A 21,618-nucleotide genomic window follows, 5' to 3' on the forward strand; every position below is an offset into this window, starting at 1 on the left:
GACCTCACCGTTAATGTGAGGCAAGGGGGTGAAGTCAATTTAGTAACCTCATGTGCCTCGCATCAATAGTAGGTAACTCCACATGTATCCCACTTGTAACCCCTACTTTAGCTGCCAGTGGGGTCCAAATTTAAACAGCTGCCAGTGGGGTCCAAATTTCAACATGTTTCAAATATTCTGATAACTGTTTACCATATAAAAATGGTGACCAAGAGATACAGAACAAAGTAAAAGGCAAAATCTTGTACTTCAGTTTGATGAAGTTCTTCCAGGATATTGTACCTAATGTTTTGTAAGAGGAATTGTGATGTTGTAGCCTTGGTAGATATCTGTTCCTTCAGTTCTGAGTTTAATGAATAACAATCAAAACAAAGTCACAGTTGTATAGAGGCATTACCCTCAGAGATGCTTTGTGAGAAATACATTTTACGGATTCGGCACATAACTGAGCCGAATGGAGCCCACGGGCCCCTTAGACTATAATGGGGTCCGAAGATTTTTTGAAGCAGAGACAAATTGCATGCACAACTTTTGTCTCTGCTCCAAATTCTTCTTCTGAGTGGAAACCTAACGGACCCCATTATAGTCTATGGGGCCCGTGGGCTCTGTTATGTGCCGAATCCGTCCTTTCTGTTTTCCTGCCCCTAAACGGGGAAGGAGAACGGAAAGGCTGAACGGTGATGTGAACGAAGCCTTAGAACCCTACTTTCCTTTTTGTGGCAGTAATATTGGCTTCTTCTTGCAGTTACACCTTCTATCTCCTATTAGGTTATTTTACTTCTCCCATCATAAAGGAAACAAGAAGTTGCCTAAGTTGCATACATACAATTAAAGGGGTTGTGCCACGAAACACATTCTACATTTTCCAAACCAGCATTTACATCTGAATAGTTTTTTAACTCCATGTAATTAAAAATGTAGTATAGCAACTGAGCTATTCAATAAAATGTATCTGTATGGCGCCACCTGCTGTTTGTTATTTTCCTTATTTTTTTGTCCACCACACTGGGGTGGGTTGCACATGCTCAGTTTAAATCTTCCACTGCCACCAGACATATCTATTAGGCCCCTTGCTGACGAGCTTGAGCAAATTAGGACCAGATGCGTTCAGTGACAAATGCGAGATTTCGCAAGCAAGTTCATTCCGTTTTTATCACGCGGGTGCAATGCGGTTTAATGCGTTTTGCACGTGCGTGGTAAATAACTAAAGGTATACAAACAACATCTTTTAGCAACCATCTGTGAAAAACGCATCGCATCCGCACTTGCTTGAGGATGCGATGCGAGTTTCATGCAGCTCCATTCACTTGGGCCAGGACTGAGTGAAAAACTCAGAATATAGAACATGCTGCAATTTTCACGAAACGCACAAGTGATGCGTGAAACCAATGCTAATGTACACAGACCCATTGACATGAATGGCTCTGGATTCAGTGCGGGAGCAATGTGTTCGCATCACCTATTGCATCCGCGTGGAAAACTCACTCGTCTGCCAGGGGCCTTAGAATCAGTTACAGGGACCGAGCTGCAGAAGAGAGGACACCCTCTGAGCTGCCAGCCTGCAAGGCATCGAGCAGAACTGGCGCAAAGAATAGGGAGATCTCTGGATCCATGTGCGGTACAGGGCTGGTTCTAGCTTTGTTAGAGATGGTCATGTACTATAGCAGGGATCAGGAACCTTCGGCACTCCAGCTGCTGTGAAAGTACAACTCCCAGCATGCTAACATGCTCGGTTGTTCTCACAACTCCCATAGAGGTGAATGGAGCATTCTGGGAGTTGTAGTCTCAGAACATCTGTAGTGCCCAAGGTTGCTGATATAGGATGTCTGATTTTCACTTACTACATCAATCATGGCATAACCTCCAAGTAATGTTACAGAACCCCCCCTACTTTCAAACACTGGTCTTCAGGTGTCGCCTACATGATCTAGCTGAATTAGGTAACGCACAGAGAACTGACATCTAATGATCTGGGAGGAATAAAAAAAAAAAAAGCTTACCTTTTTAAGTAGAGAAACAGTTCGATCTTATCTATTTATTTAGTGCGCTGGATTGTTTTTCTGATAGATGTGTATAGGGCTGCAGCCATCGACTATTTTTGTAATAGAGTATTTTATCGATTAATCCAACGATTGAGTAATCTAATAACAAAAAACTAAAAGAATGTTTTTCTCTATCAAAAAATTCCATCAGGTTCCTCCCTAGTGCCACCATCTTGCCCCCCCCCCCCCCCCAGTGCCACAGCTGCCATCAGGGTCCCTTCAGTGCCACCATCTGCCCCCCCAGTGCCATAGCTGCCATCAGGCTCCCCTCAATGCCACCATCTGCCCCCCCCCCCCCAGTGCCACCAGCTTGCCCCCCAGTGCCACCATCTCCCCCTCCTAGCCATGTCCCCAGCGCTAGTACTTACCATTCCTGTAGTAGGGGATACAGTGCAGCGCGGTACGGGCCGGTGGGTGACCACAGAGCGGTGAGTAATAGCAAGTGCTTCACTCCCGCTCAGAGGTCACATGACACAAACGAATCCTCGATGCAGAGGATTTTATGGGTGTCAAATGACTCGATTCAATCGAGTAATCGTCTCAGCCCTAGATGTGTGGATGTTCTTACTTTAGATTGGCCACCATGGATGGAACATTTCCCAGCTCCCGCAGCTGCAAAGGCTTAGAGAAAACAGTGCCCACGAGGCAGATGTGCGACTACAAATCAGTTACTTTCATCTGAATGTTTTTTTTTTTTTTTTATGAAACGTGCACGGAATTCTGCAAGACCACATGTGTATATATAGTTCACCTTCCTGGCAGGGGTGTGGCCGAAAGGAATATGATATATAAAACTGTTGGTGGTAAGTAACGCAGAATACAACAGCCACCGACAGAACAGAAAGACAGCGTTGTCCTGTTGGCTGGAATTAACCTCCAGCCACATTATATGAAGGAATCCATCCTTGTAGCATTGTGTGTCTCTTCTTTTGTCTTTATTCACTTTGACAGATTATGGCTCCTTGTAAGAATTGTGTATTTCCAAAAACAGGACTGAATCCTGCCAGGTTATTGTAGGAAAGGCAGTCCTGCTGTCCCATGACAGCTGCCAAATATATAGCGCTCTCATACAGCCACAATCTGTCCTTGTAAATGAAGACTTAAAGGATAACTGTCACACTTAGACCCTAATTTCAATTTTCATATACGTAGTTACTAATAACATGATATTCCAGAATCAGTTACTATTAGACTGACTTACCCCATATTTAATAAGATTCAGCCCTTAGCAACCAGTCTGCATAAAACTGCAATTTCACTATTCAGTTAAGATGGCCGCCACTGCCCTCACCCTGAGGCTAATCCCGCCTGCCCTCACTAGCCAGTAACAATAGCCCCCCAAAAGTGTCAGTAACCAGAGCCCTCGCCCTAAAGGGTTAATATCCTGCAGCACAAAGGGGTCCTCTTACCACACGTTGCTTTCATTTATACACTGAGCAGATGGCAGATCTCCCTTCCCTGGTCTGCGCTGCACCAACTCTACTTCTCCCGCTCTGCTGAGTGAGGGAGCGTCTGCCAAGCGCCGGGACAGGGAGAAGTGCACACAGCCCAGGCACTGTTATCAGCTGCTGGGGAGGACCTGGCTTTAATAATTTACTTACAGTCCCTGGCTGTCTGTAATCTGACCTTGCACGCTGCGTGCTTCTGCGTCCTCTGTCCTTCAACACATAGACGGACCATGCCTAGCAACCTGATTTTAAGCACAGGTAAAAGTAGGCAGTACAGGGAACAAAACTGTGGAATTAAGGGGTAATTGAATACACAGTGAAAAGTTGAAATAGGGCCACCAAGGTGATATTAATCACCACAATCCAATACTCAAAAAAATAAAATAAATGATGACAGTTATACTTTAAGGCTCATCTGTGAGTGATTTTATTTTTGGGGCAGAATACTGCGATTCTGAAAGGCACTATATCACTACAGGTACGTTAGACAGCGCCTTACTGTGTGTTGCCATATAGGGTTCATTTCTCCACTCTTACGTTTGTTACAAACTGAACCAATAAAAACACATAGTTTTAAAAAAATATTTAATGCTGCCAAAAAAGTATAAAAATACAATGTGAATGGCAGAATGATACAAAGTACATTTCTGATGTATCTTACATAGGTTTCTAAAGTACATGCATAAAAAACACCTGACAGATAATGAAGTGGACTTGGTTCTGTAAAATGTCATGCTGGTGATGTTCTTCACCCTCTGGATGGAGTAGTTTACGCGGTAAACAGATAATGCAATGAGGTCAGCACATTATATAAACCTCACATTTGCTCCTGAAGAGGGATTTCATGTCTTGCTTTGGGTGTCAATGGTTTCGCAGAATAATTGCTGTAGAATAGTCACAAAGCCATGGAGATTTAGGTGTCGAGGAGCCTCGACCTATGACACAATGCAAAACAAAATGACCAGTTCAGTAACACATGTAAAATAAATTATAAAAAAAATAAAAAAGCGGCAAAAAAATAAAAGCAATCCAAGTTCTTCCTCAGATAAAACATAAAAATATTAAATTTTATATAACAAGGCTAGTAAACAACTGCTGGCACGATATAATGTCCTGTGTTCTAATGCTATAAGAAGCAAAGTTTTTCCTTTTCGTTTTACATGTTACATTACTTTTAGTAAATGCTTTATTCGAGTTAAAGTATAGTATAAAGTCAGTTTTTTCCCTCCCTTTGTGTTAATACATGGTTTAAAACATTTGCAGGTTTCCTTTGAATACAACAGAGTGTAATATATCAGGTGTAAGCTTCACCGTGCACTGCTCCTTTGGCACCTGAAGACCAGGTAGTGCCATCATGGTAACCGACAACAAACAAACCCCGTGTCTGATCCTGCAGTCATACTCGCTTCCACTGGTACCCCAATTCTTAAAAACATGTCTAGTACATTAGCAAGGAGATGGACTGAAGTAGGATATCAGGATCAGACTACGTGGTTTGTAGTCTGTTACCATGGAGACACCGATTTGCATAGTTGATGAAAACAAATAAATAAATAAATGGGAGAAAATGGTTAAATCAATACTATTTGCAAAGCTTCGGTTAGGTAGATGGATACCTTTAACTGTTTCCGGCTTGAAATATTTTATTTGCACTTCTGAGGCATACAATTAAGAAGATTCATACATATCTAACAGGGATACAAGTTGGATTATTTTTGACCGTTTTATAAAAAAAAGTTAGATAAAAAGGTGATATTCCTTCTCCAAACCTAAAGCTAGTCATATACATTAGATATGTCAGAAGAACAAGCTGATGTGTCCCATGGGCATGTTTCAATCCAAAATGTGCTATCCCTTTCTACCACAGGAAAGGCAGATTGTGCTTTCTTTCTCCTGGAAGAGAGCTACTCTGTAGTTCTACATATTGGAGGTAGATACCCTATATAGCAGTGATGGCTAACCTCCGGCACTTCAGCTGTGGTGAAACTACAACTCCCAGCATGCTCAATTCATTTCTATGGAGTTCTGAGAACAGCCAAGCAAGTGTGCATCTTGGGAGTCGTAGTTTTACCACAGCTGGAGTTCCAGAGGTTAGCCATCACAGCCCTATGGTCACTGTCTGACCCTTTAACAGGCCTTGTGACAGAACAAAGCATATTAGCCACAACAAAAACCTTCTAGCTGCCCTCTGTGGCTACCTCCACAGCTATCTTTGGCACATCCTTTTCACAAGAAGCACTGCCTAGCCTATGAGACTTCCTACACCAGTACTCGCACTCCCTGCAAGGGGGAAAGAGTACTCTGCCCCTCCTCCACTCCCCGAGACCCACTGTAGAATAGAAAAAAAGGGAAACTTTGCCAAACCAAGCATGCATTTTTGGTGCAGTCGGAAGAAAGTCATTTGACCGACTTTAGCTCTAAAGAAAAACCCATAACAACTGAAGGCATTTAATAACTATGGAGGACTCACGAGGGCATTTGAGGACAATCATACCTATAAGTACTTAGGATATATTCATGAGGGGCACTTGGCTTTCCTGAGTGAGCATTCGTACGAATCCATATCTGTGCCAGAATACTCAGGTGGTTGGCTCAAGACAGGACTAGCACAGAGCAGAGTCAAAAAGGAAGGGGGCTGTCTGGAATTCATATGACAGTATGTCTGTTCCCTCGTGGCATTCAGACTTGGGTTGCACAGTACAAATACTGAAATCACGTTGTTTGGACCTACTGGAGAATTCTACTAACCACACAGTTGTATATCTGCGTTTTATTATATGCAGTGGTTACCTACACCCTGGTACCGAGAAGAAATAACACAGACAGCTCATGTGCTTGGAAGTCATTTATTATTTTCTGAATACAAAATACAGTGGAAAAGTATAACATGGTCCAAACATTCATAGAGGAAGACCTACAGGAGTATTGCCCAGGAATAGCTATTACAGGTCAATGGCAGATGCTCGTATGCTTGTTCTGTTAAATACAAAGCTCTACTCGGGAGTCCTCCTGCTTTTAAGTGGGTTCTCCTGTTTAGACAATCCCAACTTTTAATAAGAGTCCCTTGACAATAAGCAGATCACCATGTGCCCCCCCCCTCCCTTCTTGGACTTCCAGCAATCCGCTGTAATATATGGGCTCTTTGTAACTGCTCTCCATTCCGGCAAAATGATGAGGATTCTGAATAGCTCCCTATTAACTGAGAATTCCCTAATAGGCTGTATGATTTTTATTTATTTTTTTTTTTTTTAAACTGAAAAACCCCTTTAATGCGATACGGGACAGAATTCAGAAAATGGCATCCATCCTAAAAAAAATATTAAGATACAACCACATGGTCCCTGATCAGTGGAAAATAAAAGTCATCTACATCAGATCAATGTTCTTTGCAGTTCTTTATAATAAATAGCTAATAAATGTACAATCATCCAGTATCCAGACCAGGTTACAGCTCACCTTTACCGCCTAACTTTGGTCCAACATGAGCATCAACATTTAAAGTAAGACACGCAGTCGTATTCCTCATCTTTCTTTCACAACCAATATTTTAGGCTGGAAAGTCTGGAGGACAATCCATGTATGTAGAGAACCCAAGGTTAGCTCTCAACACACAAGCCACTGGGCCTTTTGTTTAATCCAACATTTCCAAGTATTAAAGCAAATATTCTATATGGAATGGATTTCACGTCATCAGTTCAGTCAGTTTAGATAGAACTTTGCTGAGAATTCTAAAAAGTGAACTGATGAGATCTGAACTCGGGAACTCTCCATCCCACAAAAATTCAATAGAATAGGGCTGTGAAGAATTCTTACAGAGTCAGGCAAGGTGTTTCACTGCACCAAGATAAAAATCCCCACCATTAAAATCATATATTGGTATCGTATTAGTGTCAGGAACATCCCATTAAAAGGAATCTGTCAGCTCTCTTGTGTAGAAACAGACCCACTGATTTCAGCAGTCTGTTACTCCGGTGAGGACATTAAATGGTCAGTAAGTTTTCCACAACTTTGCATAAATCAATAGTACTAGTGACCACAAGAAATTTAAAGGGGTATTCTGCTTAGATTGTTATCCCCTATCCACAGGATTGGTGGGGGTTCTACCAGTGGGACCCCCACCGATTACGAGAACGGGGGCCCTGTACCTCCTGCAGCCCCCCTGAAATGAATGGTGCATCCACTCCATTCAATTCTATGGGAGTTCTGGAGATAGCCGAGCGCTGTACTCGGCTATCTCCGGAACTCCCATAGAAATGAATGGAGCAGCTGCACACATTCCCAACCAGCCGCCCTGTTCATTTCAGGGGGGCTGCAGGGGGAACAGGGTCCCAGTCGTTGGACCCAACTGATCTGATAGTTATACTCTATTCTTTCTATAGGGGATAACTTAATCTAACCTTTTAATATAAGTGTAACATAACAGGAGAACAAGATGTTTCTCTCTGATATCAGCCGTTTACCTCCCCTCCCAACCAAACACTAAATGGTTTTCTTTTTGAAATTTTTCTTGAAGCTGTCCAGGACGATGCAGCTCACTGAAAGGTTAGATTACACATGTCAATAAAAGCCTATGGAGAGGGGAGGGATAGGAGTGATCAGAAACTTAGAGAGACACGGACAAAGAGATATATTCACAGACTGTGAATATAGCACTTGGACAGAGACAGATACTAACATACATGTCAGTACTTCTCTGTAATGTCCTGGGGCTGATTCTGAGGGCATAAGAGAAGGTTAGGAAGAAGATTCTCCTCTAGTTTGTGTTCAGTAGATAGCAGTGGGCCTCCACTCACCATATCTGGGAGAACTGCAAACTAAAGATCTAGCATACAAAGGAGAAAACTGCTAAAATATGCCCGTTACAAGTCCTATAATTGCCTTAATAGCGTTAATCCTCATGTACACACACTGTACTACTGATTAATGCAGTTTCTTGAAAGGTTATGTACAATTTAAGACCACATGCAATCACGACTGTGTGTGTGGAAAACCCGCAGTGTAATACAGTACCTAAGCCAAATAGATTCTATTTTCAAAATTTCATGTATACAGTATGGACATTTTCTGCATGGAAATTGACCTACGGTACAGATTTTAAAATATGGAGCATATCAATTGATTGTGCCAATTTTCAGTGCAGGTTTCACCTTTTGCAATGGAGATGAAAAAAAAAATGAAAAAAAAAGAAATGAAACCGTGTAGCCTCATAAAAGAACTGCAACTGTATAAGCTTGCCATTCCCAGTTTATGCCATCCATTAAGGTTTGTTCAGAGGACTTCATTCCAACAGGACAGGGGTCAGCAACCTTCAGAATTAGCACTACAATCTACAATTCACAGTGTTGTAGTTTCGCATAACTAAGAGTGTCAGAGGTTGCCTTGCCACACAGTAGGAGGAAGTCAGGAGATCTAATTCTTTCCTACTGGTCCTTCTTGCTTCTAATTAGTGCCAAACTTTTTTTTTTTTGGGGGGTCTGAAGTGATCATGGAACAATCATACGACTATATAAATCCAGTATCTGAATATCTACATAACCAGCAAGTTTAATAAAAATTAAAAAGACTGTAAGAAGCAGACCCCCCCCCCCCCCCCTTCACCCCACAATTGAACATACTGGTTGACAACACACATGGATGTCCTCCGCTCCATTCATCACTACGAGACTGCCAGAGATGGCCAAGAGCTTGTAATCGGTAATGGAGTCGTGGACATGCATGCATCTGCTGCTCCATGCCAACGGTTGAAGCCACTCGATTAGAAACTATTCTGGGGACAATCCTTTCAATTTTCTATAGGACTGCCACAGATGGCAGAGTACAGCGGAGTTGAACTGGGCGGCAGCACGCATGATCGGAAATTCAAAAGCAGGACAGGGACCTCCCTGTTCTTGTGATCAGCTGGGGTCTGAGCATCTGGACCTCCGCTCCACTCAAATAGGGGACTCAGGATCCCAACCCCACCTCCTCCCTTGTGATGATCAGCTGGAGTCCCAGGAGTCGGATCCCTATTGATCACCTACCTCGTGGATACATGATAAGTTGTTATTAACCCCTTTAAAATTGGAATGTAACTGCTACTTGTACTAATATATTATTCAGTTCTTTCATCTAATCTCATCTCAAATCATGCATAGAGCCATAATTCCTGACTCGTTTCAGCCCCCTCCGTTAATGACTGCAACATGGCTTTATCTTGTCCTTATACTCTGCAATAAGGCCGAAGAGCAACTATTGCGAAGGAAACGCCTCCATCGTTTCCAGTGCCTCCCCTACAATTTCTACCACCAGGCTTTGTTGACTTGGCTGCAGCATACCCCCATGACAGCTACAGTCAATCAATAGCCTCTGGTCTTTTGTCATGTCCTAGTCCAGCGATTGGCTGCAGTGGTGACAAGGGGTATACAGCAGCTGGTCTTTACTGTAGTCAAGTAAAAAACCAATCTGGCACGGTGGCGGCACTGGAAACGACGAGGGATCAACTGGTGAACTGGAAAGTATAACTGTGAGTACTCACCTTACCAATACTAACCCCCCCCCCCCCCCCCCACCATTGCTCTGCTCCCTGCACCTCTCCACCTCCTCTGCTCAACCTTGCCATGCCGGAAAACAGCCTGGCCTTGCCGAAACCTCAGCAGGCGATTGGCTATGGCTACTTTCACATCTGCAGCATGGAATCCAGCACAGAACAGCCTGCTGGAATTCTCCAGATCTGGTACTGTCAGATGCAAACGGAACGCCCACCGGCCCCATTAAGTATAATAGGGTCCGGCGGAGATCCGGTGTGCATTCCGGCAAAAATTCTGAGAAGTGGCCGGACACAAACCGCTGCAAGCTGAGGTTTGTCTCTGGCTGATTCCCGGCATTCTCTGCCGAATCAAGCGGCCGGATCTCTGCGCTGCAGATGTGAAAGTAGCAAGCCGTTTCCAGCATGTTGAGCCTGAGAGGAAGTGAAGAGACCAGAGCACCGGCGTGGGATCCGTAAGGTGAGTACTCACTGATCGTTTTCTCTCCTTGACACCATTTTTATTTAAAATGATTGCTCCCTTCACAGCTTTTAATTATATCTACAGTAGCAACGAGATATAGGAACTCTTCAAAGAAAAACTGGTGCACTGAGTTATGTCTGCCAAGGGCAAGCTTCAAGCAGTTCTCGAAAGTAAGGGTCCGTAACTGTATGTGCGCAGAAGCATTTCTGCCCAGTGTATACTTATGTGTCACCGCCTGACCACTGGTAAGTGGCCCAATCTCACAAGTGGAATTCCTCATTCTCCCCTACATCAGTTTTTGATTTAAAAAAAAAAAAAATTGCAAACCCTGTGTTTGTCTCATGTGGCATTTCTATGCCACTTTTTGGGAAGGGGTCATAGTAAGGATGGAAAGGGGATGGGGGTCAGTGTGCCCAGCACATTTATCTTTTATACCAGTTTTGTGGCTTAAAGTGAAGACTGAAATCTACAGCAGCTGCCATAGCTTTCATTTAAGCCACACTAACTACCGGAGGATACGCCTAATCTATGACAACAATACCTGCGCTGATTATTACCCTCCCCCTTTTGAAGGGAATGTGTTTTTGAAAACTTTTACTACCAGTTAAGGCTACTTTCACACCAGTGTTTTTGCTGGACTCGGCAAGGATCAGCAAAAACGCTTATGTACCGTCTTCATCCGTTATGAACGGATCCGGTTCCATTATCTTTAAAATAGCCAAGACGGATCCGTCATGAGAACACCATTAAAAGTTAATGGGGGACGGATCCCCATTGACTTGCTTTGTGTGTCAGGGCGGATCAGTCTTGCTCCGCACCACATCGCTGACTTTTATGGGAGAGCTTTTTAGACCTGTCCCGTGCAGAGGACAGGAGGGAGTAAATAAGCGGTGACAACCACTGGAGGAGTACAAAATAAGACGTCGTGTGTTTTTTTTTTTTGCCGTAAGTTAATGATTTTATTTTTCTGTTGATGCAGACGTATGAGGACATGTTTATAGGCCAAATTTTATTTTTAGTGACATTATTTTGGGGTACATATAAAATTAACTTTAGTTACTTTTTTGGGGATGGTAATGGAAAAAAAAAAAAGGAGTTCAGCCATGTTTTTTTTTAACACTTTTTATACATTTGCAACATTCACTGTGTGATATAACTAGCTGCTAGCAGATTACATTTATTCTACAGATCAGCATGATTATGGCAATACCAAATATGTACTGTTTTAAGTGTTTTTTTGTTTGACATAAAAATAGCACATCTCATTATATCGCTGCTATCCAAGAGCTAGAACCCACTCAATTTTGCACTGCTGTAGCTGTATGACGGAATGTTTTCTGTGGGGCGAGATGAAGTTTTTATTGACACTAATTTTATGAGATACATGGACTTATTAACATTTATTATTGGGGGCGGGGTGAAGAACATCAAAATAATGGCAAATTTTTTTATGGACAAAATTTTTATTTTCTTAATAAACTATTAACCTTTAACAATTTTTTTTACTCTTACGAGGGAACATTATAATGCTTTCATAATGCACCGGTATTCCTTGTATACATATGTATTATAGCCCATCACTGTACCAGTAACAGGCAGTCTATTAGGCCATGTCTGCTGCACAATTTAATAGACATACAGTCCTGTTAGGCCCCCTGCTGCCATGACTATGGTGGCAGAGGGAGCCCGCTCTTTCTAACTGCCTAGATGCCGCAGTCACTATTGACGACAGCATCAAGGGACTTAAAGGGGTTTTCTGGGATGTGTCTCTCACAGCCCGGACTTCACACCCAGTAACTAACTGAACTGCCACTGCCCCTTTTGTTGCTATAAGACTAGGCCGCTGTTGAGACCACGGGAAGATGGAAGACCTTACAGGCCAGGAGCACATAGCCCATGGGGAGGAGCCACAGCAGGAGAAATCGCAGGAGCCGTGCTTCCGTCAGTGATTGGCTCCTGCTGTCATCCAGTGCAGCCTATGAGCTCTGCTCAGTTCCTGCCTCCTGCCAAGGATTAATGGTGTGGGTGGCAGGGACTGAACAGACTACACAGCCTATGTGAACACAGTGCTTGGGACCAGAGCAAAATTGCCAGTACAGGTGTCTGCGACCCTTTTAACAGGCGTTATTGCGACACACACATACATATATATATATATATATATACATACATACACACACACACACATATACAGTACAAAGTTTGGACACACCACCTCATTCAAAGAGTTTTCTTTATTTTCATGACTATGAAAATTGTAGATTCACACTGAAGGCATCAAAACTATGAATTAACACATGTGGAATTATATACATAACAAAAAAGTGTGAAACAACTGAAAATGTCATATTCTAGGTTCTTCAAAGTAGCCACCTTTTGCTTTGATTACTGCTTTGCACACTCTTGGAATTCTCTTGACGAGCTTCAAGAGGTAGTCACCTGAAATGGTCTTCCAACAGTCTTGAAGGAGTTCCCAGAGATGCTTAGCACTTGTTGGCCCTTTTGCCTTCACTCTGCGGTCCAGCTCACCCCAAACCATCTTGATTAGGGCCCGGTCATCTGGCGCAGCGCCCCATCACTCTCCTTTATGGTCAAATAGCCCTTTACACAGCCTGGGGTGTGTTTGGGGTCATTGTCCTGTTGAAAAATAAATGATGGTCCAACTAAACGCAAACCGGATGGAATAGCATGCCTCTGCAAGATGCTGTGGTAGCCATGCTGGTTCAGTATGCCTTCAATTTTGAAAAAATCCCCAACAGTGTCACCAGAAAAGCACCCCCCACACCATCACACCTCCTCCTCCATGCTTCACGGTGGGAACCAGGCATGTAGAGTCCATCCGTTCACCTTTTCTGCGTCGCACAAAGACACGGTGGTTGGAACCAAAGATCTCAAATTTGGACTCATCAGACCAAAGCACAGATTTCCACTGGTCTAATGTCCATTCCTTGTGTTTTTTTTTAGCCCAAACAAGTTTCTTCTGCTTGTTGCCTGTCCTTAGCAGTGGTTTCCTAGCAGATATTCTACCATGAAGGCCTGATTCACACAGTCTCCTCTTAACAGTTGTTCTAGAGATGTGTCTGCTGCTAGAACTCTGTGTGGCATTGACCTGGTCTCTAATCTGAGCTGCTGTTAACCTGCGATTTCTGAGGCTGGTGACTCGGATGAACTTATCCTCCACAGCAGAGGTGACTCTTGGTCTTCCTTTCCTGGGGCGGTCCGCATGTGAGCCAGTTTCTTTGTAGCACTTGATGGTTTTTGTGACTGCACTTGGGGACACTTTCAAAGTTTTCCCAATTTTTCGGACTGACTGACCTTAATTTCTTAAAGTAATGATGGCCACTCGTTTTTCTTTACTTAGCTGCTTTTTTCTTACCATAATACAAATTCTAACAGTCTATTCAGTAGGACTATCAGCTGTGTATCCACCTGACTTCTTCACAACGCAACTGATGGCCCCAAACCCATTTATAAGGCAAGAAATCCCACTTATTAAACCTGACAGGGCACACCTGTGAAGTGAAAACCATTTCAGGTGACTACCTCTTGAAGCTCATCAAGAGAATGCCAAGAGTGTGCAAAGCAGTAATCAACAAAGAAAAAGGTGGCTACTTTGAAGAACCTAGAATATGACATATTTTCAGTTGTTTCACACTTTTTTGTTATGCATATAATTCCACATGTGTTAATTCATAGTTTTGATGCCTTCAGTGTGAATCTACAATTTTCATAGTCATGAAAATAAAGAAAACTCTTTGAATGAGAAGGTGTGTCCAAACTTTTGGTCTGTACTGTGTGTGTATATATATATATATATATATATATATATATATATTATGAAAATCTACCGGCAGCACCACTAGTGAAACAAAAAGCGGGTGCAGAGTCCGAGCACGGTAACTGGAGCTTACCCACTAGTAGACAATGGAAAAAAAAATCGGACAGCACTCCAGACGGTTTCTTCAGTAAAGCAAGTGTCTTTAATCACCCATGTGGTGGCAGCAAAAAAGCAACGTTTCGGCTCTACATGAGCCTTTCTCAAGCTTGAGAAAGGCTCATGTAGAGCCGAAACGTTGCTTTTTTGCTGCCACCACATGGGTGATTAAAGACACTTGCTTTACTGAAGAAACCGTCTGGAGTGCTGTCCAATTTTTTTCCAATATATATATATATATATATATATATATATATATATATATATATATACACACACACACATTGATATTATATATGTCATCTGTCGTTATAATCCTGCCTGAAATGATAAGCAGATAACTGCAGTAAAGTCAACTGTAGAGTGTACAGACCAAGAAGTGGCGCCTATTATTAGGCTTAGTGGCCAAAGCAAAAACTGCAGGATTACGTTTTTTTTATACAAATAGTAAACTGAAAATTTAAATTAACCACCAAATATTCTTATAAAATATATGTTTAAACATTATTTAAACAATGGGTCATTTTCTGATGACACATTCCCTTTAAGAGTCAAATTAAAAACAGATTCATTAAAATGACAAGTGTGGTTAAAACATTTACACATAAAAATTTGGCTCTGTAACAACTATCCTATGTAAAACCTCAAAAAACTGTATATCACATCCATCAGATACATTTTATAAGTGGCTCTAAATGCAGAAAATATGTTTCATGCATGGTTGTTCACATCTTAATCATTCATGACAGGGATGCTCAACCTGCTGCCCTCCAACTGTTACAAAACTACAACTCCCAGTATGCCCTAATAGCTGTTGGCTGTCCAGGCATGCTGGAAGTTGTAGTTTTGCAACAGCTGGAGGGCTGCAGGTTGGGCATCCCTTAATTTATGGCATAATAAGTGGTTGAACCTCCACCAGTCCTGAAAACAGAAGTGCCCAGTACCATAGACGATAAAGAAGAGTGACCATACACATGCACCGACCTCTACAGTTCTCAGGATTGGTCCCAAAAGTCAATCTCAACCAAAATTCACTAAAGAACAAAGTGAACTGCTAGTCAACTATTTAATTGTCAAAGTTTAAAGTAGGCACCCTATGGCAATATCATGTCTTCACAGCCAATTTTCTACAGACGTCTTTAGTCTACGGATTGATAAAAGATTTTTGGTTGTGGACATCAAAAAGTAGATTAAATAGATACGGGGGGGGGGGGGGGGGGGGGGGATAAAACTAAATAAAAACACCAACATGTGGTGCTCAAATGGAAGATCTCTGGTGAGGCAAGGGGTTTACCAGCTAAGTATGAACCAAGAGAGAAGAACCGACCCTAGAACAGAACCACTTGTGTGACTTCTTGATGATATGGCTCAAGTACTGTCCCCGGCAGATAATGCCATGATGTAATGTTAACTTCGGGAGTTCATGAACAACCAAAGAACACCCACAAGCAAAGACAGGAAAAATGACTTCTACAATCCCGTCTCTTCTGTGATGGCACACATACAAAGATGTATAATCAGGGGTGTATCTAGCATAAGGCAAACAAGGCATTTGCCTAGGGCGGCACTTGATATGGGGCGGCAAAATGCCTTGTTTGCTTAGTGATAGTTATACAATATGCAAAATATTTTTGTTGGCCCCTTGTCCGATCTGATCCTTCACTATGCGAGTGGCATCGCCGGCGCCGCATAGTGAAGGAGTTGAAAGACTTACTTCCTCCTCCTCCTGACTTCCTCCCGACCTCCCCTGCCTTTTGCGTCCGCACGTTGCCGTTGTGACGTCACACGGAGGTGGAGTCACAGGCAGGCAACGCTAGGGTGAGCCTTATCTCCTCTAAGTGCAGAACGGATCCTGCACACGGTCACCGTGAAAACTGAGGCCAGGTTGGGACCCGCTGGGTGGTTAGAGGGGGGAGAATTAGGGAGGGGTTAATACTGTACTATCACTAGCTCTAACAGGAAAGGGTGAAGCCTAAAGAGGAAGGGATGGGGTTTACAGAGAAAGGGGTTTGGCCTCGACAGGAAAGGGTGGGTCAAATTTGTATTAGGGGGGTGCCCGAGTTTAGTCTCGCCTAGGGCAGCACAAAACCAAGATACACCACTGTGTATAATGTAGGTAGATGGGAGCAAGAGTTATGAGAACACAGAATATTACCAGATGCTAGTCCCTGCAGCAACATGTGATGGGCCAATCCGACGGACACTATTAAGGTCTTGCTTTGTGCGCTCTACTGCGAAAGGGAGACCTCTGGAACGTTTTATTAACAAGTGTCAACAGAGGGGCTCTTCAGTTGCAGAAAAAAAATGGTACCATCTAACCATGCCGCACAAAGTAACCGAAGCAATACCCTGAGTAGTCTGCAAAAAAATGCTACAAAGTAACATCTGGTCAAACATCTTCACAATATTTGGTGTAAATATGCTGAACCAACATAACAGAAATGCATACAAATGTACCATTTTTCTTCCTTACAAAATAAATAGCAGCTTCAGTTAGGAACAGGATGACCCAAAAAGTCCTGAGATGGCTTTAGGAGGAGACACAGATTGTATCCATTTCTAAGCACTCGCCATAGCTCAGGATTTAAGTCTGTCCCATTGACAGCACCCAGGGTTTATATTACGGTGTCCACAGTCACACCCTCACAAGCACCATATTATGTGGAAAGTCAAAGAGAATAAAACTTCCAACAGACATAAGCTCCCGTTAATAGGACTGAAGCCAACCCAACTGGAATGAGATAAGGTTTCCAGAATAACCACCTTTTTCTTTTTCGTTCCGCTTCATGCATCTTTTGCTTCATGTTCTGCACTTTATGTGCAGTGTTTGCTTTCCTAACATCTCGGGCTCGTCTCTTAAGTGAGCTGAAAGGCAAAAGAAAGTTTGTTAGGGTACAACACCGACACAAAACAGTTCTTCTTCAAATTTACCATAAGATTTGACAACCACAAAACTGAGAAGATAAACCCACTTATAACATTCCACTGAGCACTAAACAAAGGGAAAAATTCCAAGCCATTCTTCACTTTCTTTCCTATGAATCAAACCTGTCTCACAGTAAACTGAGCCTTACCTGGAAGTATCTCTGGTTTACCTGATCTTTAATTTTAAAGGTTCAGGTCTTCCTTCAAGTGAAGTTACAGACCATACGCCTATGACAAAACAAATGGGTCCAAGCCAAGGATCAGGGCAATTATCAGGGATGAGTGTTTGTATGAATAATTTCCCTTTCATGTGGCACATAAAACCATTGTTTGCCTGCAGCACATCACCATACATTGTGCTGCAAACCAGGAAACCATAAGGGGGTGAGCGATCATAGAGGAGAGGGTTCCTGTATGTTAATGCAGCTACCACCTCCGCACATGAACAGGCAATTATGGGGAGCGTTCAGTTAGTACCTGATAATCTGCCCATGTAAAAAGGACTTAAGACATCCACAGTATTGCTAACAAATTAGCTTCTTTGCTCATTTAGAAGGCAATATAATACTTATGTGGCCTCCTCCAGGAAGAATTAAAGGGAATGTGCAGGGAAAATTAATTTTTAAACAAGTTCACAATGGGGTACAAAAATTAAGGTATACTGAGCTCACCAATCCCTCACCTCTAGTGTTTTGATGCTGCCCGGTTCCCCTGCTACTCTCTGCTTTTTCTCCACTGAAAGAAAATGGCGCTCAGCCAAAACACTGGCTTAGGTAGGTCACCGCCGTGGCCAGTGATTGGCTGAGTGGTAATTTCCTATGTGTAGAGAGGAACCAGGAGGGAGAGGCCAGTAGGGGGCCGGGAAGTGGCATAATATTTTTTTTTTAATCAGATAATTTTTATTGAAAAATGTTAAAAAAAAATGCCTATACAAACTAAGGAAGTCATTTATGAAATAGAAATACGCCTCTATTAGGCTTATTTCTGGTGCAGATTGCGGCACAAAGGTCCTTTGCGCCGCAATCTGTGACTTTTCACCGATTACGCCAGGTCTAAAAAAGTGGGTAAAGGAGGGGACAGGCCATTTACCATTTTGTACGGCTGTTTTAGGCGTAGAAAATAGTCTAAAACAAAGACAGCAAAGAAGCTCTCCTAAATTGAAAAAAGTTATAGAGGCCGGCGCCAGTGCAGGGCTTTATTAAGACCGGCGTCTAAAACGCCGGTCTTAATAAATGTGCTTCTCAGTATTGACAAGTCCTAAAACATATAGCTTACATTGCGCCCCCCTCCCCACAAGGAGAAAGATACTTCTCAAAAAACCTACTGCAAGCCGTACACTACGTTCTACAGGCAGATTCATAGGAATATCCAGTTCAAAGAATATTCCCCATGGAATGGGAGGACATATATGTATGGTTGAAATAGGGCAGTTCTTCCGTGTCAGAGTGAAAGGTTATGGTGATTAGGACGTCAGGTAGGCAGATTACGAGATGATAGACCTAGAGCCTATCCATCTATCTCAAAGGGCTTCATATTTAAAGAGGCATTTTCTCTTTGTGAAGTAGTTTAAAACTAGTTTTTATTTTCTAGACAGCCCATTAAGGGTTCATGCACACGTATGCGTGCAGCCCGTGCCCGTACTGCGGGTCCAGCACCAACATCAGGCACCAGAGCTACTAAATATCTAATTTCTGGGGGTGCAGGGTGTAAGATCTCTGCCAATCAGATACGGACTGGCTATCCAGAGGGTAGGCCATAAATATAAAAGGATCGGAAAGCCTCTTTAAGCATTACAGAGTAAGGGCTCTTTCACACTTGCGTTGTCCGGATCCGTCGTGTACTCCATTTGCCGGAAGTTTCCGCCGGATCCGTAACACCGCAAGTGAACTGAAAGCATTTGAAGACTGATCCGTCTTCGAAATGCTTTCAGTATTACTATGGCAGCCAGGACGCTATTAAAGTCATGGTTGCCATAGTAGTAGTGGGGAGCGGGGGAGCAGTATACTTACAGTCTGTGCGGCTCCCGGGGCGCTCCAGAATGACGTCAGAGCGCCCAATGCGCATGGATGACGTGATCCATGCGATCACGTCATCCATGCGCGTGGGGCGCCCTGACGTCACTCTGAAGTGCCCCGGGAGCCGCACGGACGGTAAGTATACTGCTCCCCACTACACTTTACCATGGCAAACAGGACTTTAGCGTCCTGGCAGCCATGGTAACCATTCAGAAATAGCTAAACGTCGGATCCGGTAATGCGCCGAAACGAAGTTTAGCTTAAGGCCGGATCCGGATTAATGCCTTTCAATGGGCATTAATTCTGGATTCGGCCTTGCGGCAAGTGTTTGGGATTTTTGGCCGGAGCAAAAAGCGCAGCATGCTGCAGTATTTTCTCCGGCCAAAAAACGTTCCGGTCCTGAACTGAAGACATCGTGATGCATCCTGAACGGATTTCTCTCCATTCAGAATGCATTGGGATAATCCTGATCAGGATTTTTCCGGCATAGAGCCCCGACGACAGAACTCTATGCCGGAAAAGAACAACGCAAGTGTGAAAGAGCCCTAATTTAAATCAATGTACTATCCATGTACACCACAGATTTGACTAGGACCTTGAATGGGGGGGCTCTCCTCCATTTAGTCGGAACTTCATACTACAGTATTTAAAATTAGCTAACTACACCAAAAACTGAAGGTGCTGCATTGGAAAAAACAGTTTGCTTCCAGTAGACTTCTCCATTACAACCAGCCTTTGTCTACATAACAAAAGCTTTTTTTGTAATATTAACTTAATGGTCAAAAAAGGACCTTGCTTGTTGGTGTACCTTCGTGGGTCCCCATCTGCTGCTTGTGGTATATTAAACTGCTCAGATTTCGTCTCAGTTTGCTCTTGTCCTGTGGAGAGCCTGTTACCATTGTAAATCTCCTCTGTCTGTTTGCCGTCTGTTTTCAGAGGCTGGTCTTCTGTGGAAAGTCCTTCTGAAGTTCTTCTGAAATTCTGAAGGTTAAGTAAAAGGAACCAAGGTTACAAGAGTGCACAGAGATAACACATTCTTAATTATTATTTCAGAGAATTATTTCACAGAAAAAGTATTTGAAACATTTCTCATTATTCCAAGACCTTCATTAAAGGGTTCTGGAAAGCAGATAGATACAAGATGGTTTCATGCCCTTCATACAGCCAGAACACCCCTGTAGCACTCCTTTTAAAAATTACAAGAGTGTCTTAATGGGGTTCTACAGAATTTTAACACTTGTTGCTTCCCACTACAGAACTGTGGGGGAAAGCATACTGTCAGTCGCTTGGTTTTAGCTCCTTCAGTCCACAGTGATGTGGTCCACACTTGTGAACTTCTAGTACAATTGGGGGTCACATGTACTGCTGCAGCAGTGATGCCTCCGCCAAGCACCATGTGACCCAGTGAAGTGCCGATTGAGGGAACGTTGACCACTGTGGCCAGTAACTGGCTGCAGCAGCAAGTGACCTCCGTCCATGCCGGGGACTGAAGCATGGTGATGCAGTTGTGGACCGAAGGACAACATCCAATAAATACCCCAACCATGGGATGATTACTTCTTTAGACAAAAAAGCCTTTGGCAGTACCATTACTAATACATAACCTACATAGAAAATGCCAGACCGCTAATACCGATTAATTCTTTATTACAAAAAATCACAATTAAATAAATCACAATTATTTACATGCATAGTTTAAAAAATTGGTACAGGAGATAAAAAACGGCATCACTGGAGGAGACATACAGTGGACGCAAGTCCTAATTAATCCATCATAATTGTTACTAAAGTGCATATATAGAATTCATTGAAAAGCAGGACAGTGAACACAGGTCCTGATTACTCCGTCATGATTGTAACTAAAGTGCATGTATAGAATTCAATTGAAACAGGACATAGGACAGTTACCCATACTGTGTCTCTTCCAGGATGGCGCCAACCCAAACGCGCGTTTCGGCGTACCTTCGTCTGGTACCCCCAGACAAAGGTACGCTGAAACGCGCGTTGGGGTTGGCGCCATCCTGGAGGAGACACAGTATGGGTAACTGTCCTATGTCCTGTTTCAATTGAATTCTATACATGCACTTTAGTTACAATCATGACGGAGTAATCAGGACCTGTGTTCACTGTCCTGCTTTTCAATGAATTCTATATATGCACTTTAGTAACAATTATGATGGATTAATTAGGACTTGCGTCCACTGTATGTCTCCTCCAGTGATGCCGTTTTTTATCTCCTGTACCAATTTTTTAAACTATGCATGTAAA

The 21,618-nt window shown here is 42.9% G+C and overlaps 1 protein-coding gene across 1 annotated transcript in view; it reads right to left on the reverse strand.

Moving 5' to 3' along the window:
* Positions 1 to 4,058: 4,058 nt before the first annotated feature.
* The window catches only part of PTPN2 (protein tyrosine phosphatase non-receptor type 2), a 93,696-nt gene continuing 76,136 nt past the window's right edge, over positions 4,059 to 21,618 (reverse strand). Inside the window, exons 8-10 of the mRNA XM_044295722.1 lie at positions 20,159 to 20,331; positions 17,174 to 17,275; positions 4,059 to 4,425 (exon numbers count right to left, since the gene is read on the reverse strand). Coding sequence (XP_044151657.1) covers positions 4,404 to 4,425; positions 17,174 to 17,275; positions 20,159 to 20,331 — 297 coding nt within the window. The 3' untranslated portion in view covers positions 4,059 to 4,403. The remainder of the gene's footprint in view (positions 4,426 to 17,173; positions 17,276 to 20,158; positions 20,332 to 21,618) is intronic.

The sequence above is a fragment of the Bufo gargarizans genome, chromosome 5 (assembly GCF_014858855.1).
Source record: "Bufo gargarizans isolate SCDJY-AF-19 chromosome 5, ASM1485885v1, whole genome shotgun sequence".
NCBI classification, from domain to species: Eukaryota; Metazoa; Chordata; class Amphibia; order Anura; family Bufonidae; genus Bufo; species Bufo gargarizans.